Source organism: Lygodium microphyllum, chromosome 30 (genome assembly GCF_053477565.2).
Source record: "Lygodium microphyllum isolate KBCC chromosome 30, Lygodium_microphyllum_v1.1.10, whole genome shotgun sequence".
Classification (NCBI taxonomy): domain Eukaryota; kingdom Viridiplantae; phylum Streptophyta; class Polypodiopsida; order Schizaeales; family Lygodiaceae; genus Lygodium; species Lygodium microphyllum.
This window is the reverse complement of record NC_141164.1, coordinates 8,690,147-8,694,123: the sequence shown is the minus strand read 5'-3', so window position 1 is coordinate 8,694,123 and position 3,977 is coordinate 8,690,147. Positions and strand designations below refer to the sequence as shown.

The 3,977-nt window shown below is 46.5% G+C and overlaps 1 protein-coding gene across 1 annotated transcript; it reads right to left on the bottom strand.

Moving 5' to 3' along the window:
- Positions 1 to 412: 412 nt before the first annotated feature.
- On the bottom strand, positions 413 to 3,444 carry LOC148009535 (uncharacterized). The gene is made up of 3 exons (XM_087673169.1): positions 2,827 to 3,444; positions 2,633 to 2,695; positions 413 to 2,552 (listed from the first exon to the last, which is right to left on the bottom strand). Exons 1-3 carry the CDS (start codon positions 3,245 to 3,247, stop codon positions 514 to 516), a joined length of 2,523 nt encoding a protein of 840 aa, XP_087529295.1. The 5' UTR covers positions 3,248 to 3,444; the 3' UTR covers positions 413 to 513.
- Between the last annotated feature and the right edge of the window lie 533 nt (positions 3,445 to 3,977).

The following is a 3,977-nucleotide window of genomic DNA, read 5'->3' as shown; positions in this document are numbered from 1 at the left end:
AGCCTAACTCCTTACCTCAAAAAGAAAATGAAAATGAATTAAGCCAATATTTTATTCTCTATGATTTTAGGGATGCTGTAATCATCAGTCCACAAGGAAGAGACTGTTGATGAAACAAGAGATTGGTACATGCGGGTATGGATATTGTTGAGGTCGATCTATGGTTGTTTGTACAGAAGAGCCCATTAATTTGTCGATGAAGACATGATGGTCTGTTAAACACTGGCAAGTTGCAACTGACAGAACATGCGCTATGAAGTGAGCTTTACAATGTGCTCTTGCTGTCAACTTGCATCCTAAGCTTTGCGCTACGTCTGATACGACAATGCCACTGCCAAGGCCTGCAGCTTGTGTGTTGGAGGGCCCTTCTTAAACTTTTGTGTTATCAGGCAAAGTACACTTCAGCCACACAAAACCTTTAAAGCCTTTCCTTTATTCCTCTCAAACAAATTTAACATCTTTTTGTTGTTTTTTTGTGAAGGGGGTTTTTAGAAATCCTGTCCTTGACTATCTCTACTTCGATCGGACTGCTTTCATCACTAGGCCAGTAGTCAGCTTCCTGCCTGAGAGGTGCAAAGATGGTTTAGCTTTGTTGGTAGGAGTAGCACCGCCCTGTTTCACTATTGGTTCGGGTATTTTTGGCCTCACATCTTTCAGTTTAGCGGTACGTGCAGTGCTAGAAATGGTCATTCTGCCAACTAGCGGTTGTTTATCCAGGGACAAGGTAAGCTTTCCAACTGGTTGTTTATCTTGTGTTGCCTTTGAGCTCCTTATCTCCGCTCTCTTGTTAACAAGGTCGGGATCTTGATACTTTTTCACTGCAGCAGGTATTACCTTTGCCTTGGGAGCAGAATGCTGATCAGTTTTTGGCTTCTGCAAAGAACCAATGTTTCCTGTCCTGGCTGACGATGAAGCCCCAGTTACTGCAGCACGACCATTAGAGCCTGGTAAGACAGGAAATTTGTTAACGTTTGCTGAAGAACGATCTTTCTTCTCTTCTGTTGTGCGAGCTTTAGAGGCACTTTTAGCTGGTGTGCTCTGGTCACGGAAGAGAGTTCGCACTGCTTTACCAGGTAGGCAATCCTGCTGTACAGAAGCAGAAAGGGTCACAGCAGTCCTATCAATTGACCCATGCGAGACAGCATCCAGCTTGCTGGATGGAACCTTAGGACCAGCTGAACCTGTTCTAAGAGTTCTGATCCAGTCAACTTTCTTCATGCTGGGGGAGGCTGTGGTTTTTCTCTCAGTCAGAATCTTTGGTTTGGAGGTGGCCTTGTTGGAGCCTTCTGTTGCATGCTTTGGCAGGCTGGAGGTTCTGACATGAGGAAGGGTGGAGGGAGTTTCTTTTGTCCCAGTGGCCATCCCTGGCCATGGGGTCCCTGGAGCTGCAGCCAGCTTCCTCCAGCATATTACAGGGCTCTTATCATAGCTGAAGTGTGCCCCTTTCTGATATGTGTGAACAGAAGCAGGTGATGGAGGCTGCATCTTCACAGAAGTAGGGGATGGATACACTAGTTTCTTGCTTGCTTGTATCATCCTGCCTTCCACAGCATGCATGTTTTGTCTTGTCGGAGTTGGAGGCTGATGCCTAGGAACCTCTACGAATTTTGGAAGAGACACCCTTGTCACAGCACTTGTAATGCCATCTGCTTCTGAGCCTGTCACAGTACCTACCACAGCCTTCCCAGGTGGTGTTTGTGTTGTGTAAGTTGTTGATGCATGCAGATTATCCTCTTCTTTAAAGTACCTTCTTGCTTGCAGAGAATGCAGCTCATCTAGCCTCCTGTTGAGTAGTGAGATTTTGGTCTTGATTTCCCGTTCTAGGTCTCTCTCAATCTCGACTTCAAGCTCAGCACGGATCCTTGCCTCGTCATCAGAGGCCACAACCTGTTCATCGCAAGGCTTTGCATTGAGAGATGAGGTTAGGGCAGCAACTCTTTCCCTAACTGGTTGGTCTTGTTTCTTGAATTCCAAAGAGGTAGCCTTCACTGGTTTGCTCTGTTTCGTGTATTTCAAAGAGGTCACATCTTTGAAATTCTGCATAAACAATTTTAGCTCTTCTAGGAGGGGGCTTTGTGCCAAGTCTTTCAAAACATGAAGTTGTGGTTTCTTAATGGTGGTGGTGTCACAAACAGACACGGATGATCCCAAGCTTGATTGACGCTTTGCCTGCTCATCATATACTCCAGTGGAATGTCCATCAGAGGAAAGGAAAAGAGGGCTGCTTCCAGCCACTGCACTGGCAGTTGTGTCGATACTAAATCTATCAAGATTTCCAGTATCTGATAACAGGGATACAGCCGTTGTTGTGTGCTTGAATGTCACTATATGATGATTTTGCTGATCTGGTTTTCCTACTTTGTTTTCAGATGGATGGCTACAAACTTCGTCTTGGTCCTTGCAGGTTTTACCGACTTGACTGCTTCTCAAGCTTGATCCTGTTTCGCAGGTCAACTCCAATGCTTCTGAGCAGAACACAGCATTTCTCCACAAGATCAACTCTTCTTTCTCAGCTGACTTGAAAACTGCAGTGCTGAAGGATGTCGAACACTCTGCACAAAATTAAATATCGTTGGATGAGATCGTCCATGCTCAGGAATGCCATCAATTCTTCTATGAAACCACAAGTTACCTTCTGAAGCATCGAGAATCGAAGTATCTTGACCCTCTCCCGTGCTCCGTTCTTGTTTTCCACCTATCAGTAGTAAGAAACTGGTGTCACCGTTGATATTTATGTCTAGATTACATTACCTCGTATTGCTTCTTGCACCATTAGAACGTTCTTACATCATTCACAAGGAAACAGGATTCTGTGGTGAAGCATACCTTCATGATCAATGAGAGCTGTTGAGAAGGAACCATTATTCTGTTGGCGCGATGATTTGGAATAACCTTTGCTGACGGATCCATGAAAGGGAACAATCTCATCAAGCTTCGAATTCAGGCTGATTGGATGGAGGACAAGATCACGCTGCTGATCATAGGTACCGTTGATCTGAAAGAGAGGCGGGACATGGCGAAACGGCAGCCCGAGGCCGGTTCCTTTAGAAAGCAACTGCTCTCGATCAGCATCACCGTTCTCGAGGAAATCATCATATGGCTGATCATCAGAGGGATGATTGAAGAGCGGGACCTTGGCTCGGCCAATTTTGTTCCCACGCTTGGAGGAACGGGTGTAATCTGCGACCTTCTGCGCTACGGTGAGTTCAGGAGCTGCGGGCTCAAGGGATGGGGGGGAGGCGGGCATTGATAATCGTGGATTGAATGGGAGCGGAAGGTTTCGAGGGGCAACCGGTGGGGAGCTTAAGCAAAGCTTCTTGGCTATGTGAGGAACCAGCAGGAATGGAGACGCTGTTGAAAGTATCTTCTGTGAGAGAGAGAGAGAGAGAGAGAGAGAGAGAGAGAGAGAAAGCGCTTAACAAAGAACGAAGAGGCGGGATATGAGCGAAGAGGGAGGGAGGAGAAGGAGTCGTGGCGTGAGCGTCTTGACAACGTTGCTGCCCGACCCCGCACGCCCTCGTTGTGTTGTTGGTGGTGGTGTCCCATTTAGACTTTGCCGTTGTTACGACGTAGCTTTACCTTTGGTCAACGGTTAGTACGCTGGTGGCCCTTCATGAAACTCTAGTAGGGCTTTTGAGCTCACCCCCCTAGACTTAGGCGAGTCCACAAAGCGCAACAAAATGTGTGGAAGCACAACTTGACTTCGCTTAGTGTCTAGGCCCATTGCTGAGACAAGCACCTTTTTTGCAACTCCATGGATGTAGTCCCTCCAATCACTTTATCAATGTACCACACTTTGGAGTTGGAGACGCTGATATTTTCTCTCTCCCCTTCTCTCTTACCTTCTTCTGATTACATCTCTCTCTCTCTCAACCTTCAAAGAGATATACATACATGCATGCATGGATGCTTGCATACATATCTGTGTGCACGTGCATTCACATGTGTGTGTGGTTTGGTTCCTTTTCCTCCCTTGG

What these genes read in the sequence shown, in the direction of transcription:
- LOC148009535 (XM_087673169.1), bottom strand. Translation starts at nt 3,247, where the DNA reads ATGCCCGCCTCCCCCCCATCCCTTGAGCCCGCAGCTCCTGAACTCACC. An exon ending in AGCTCTCATTGATCATGAAG is followed by an intron (nt 2,696 to 2,826) that starts GTATGCTTCACC and finishes TACTACTGATAG; the next exon opens with GTGGAAAACAAGAACGGAGC. An exon ending in GATTCTCGATGCTTCAGAAG is followed by an intron (nt 2,553 to 2,632) that starts GTAACTTGTGGT and finishes AATTTTGTGCAG; the next exon opens with AGTGTTCGACATCCTTCAGC.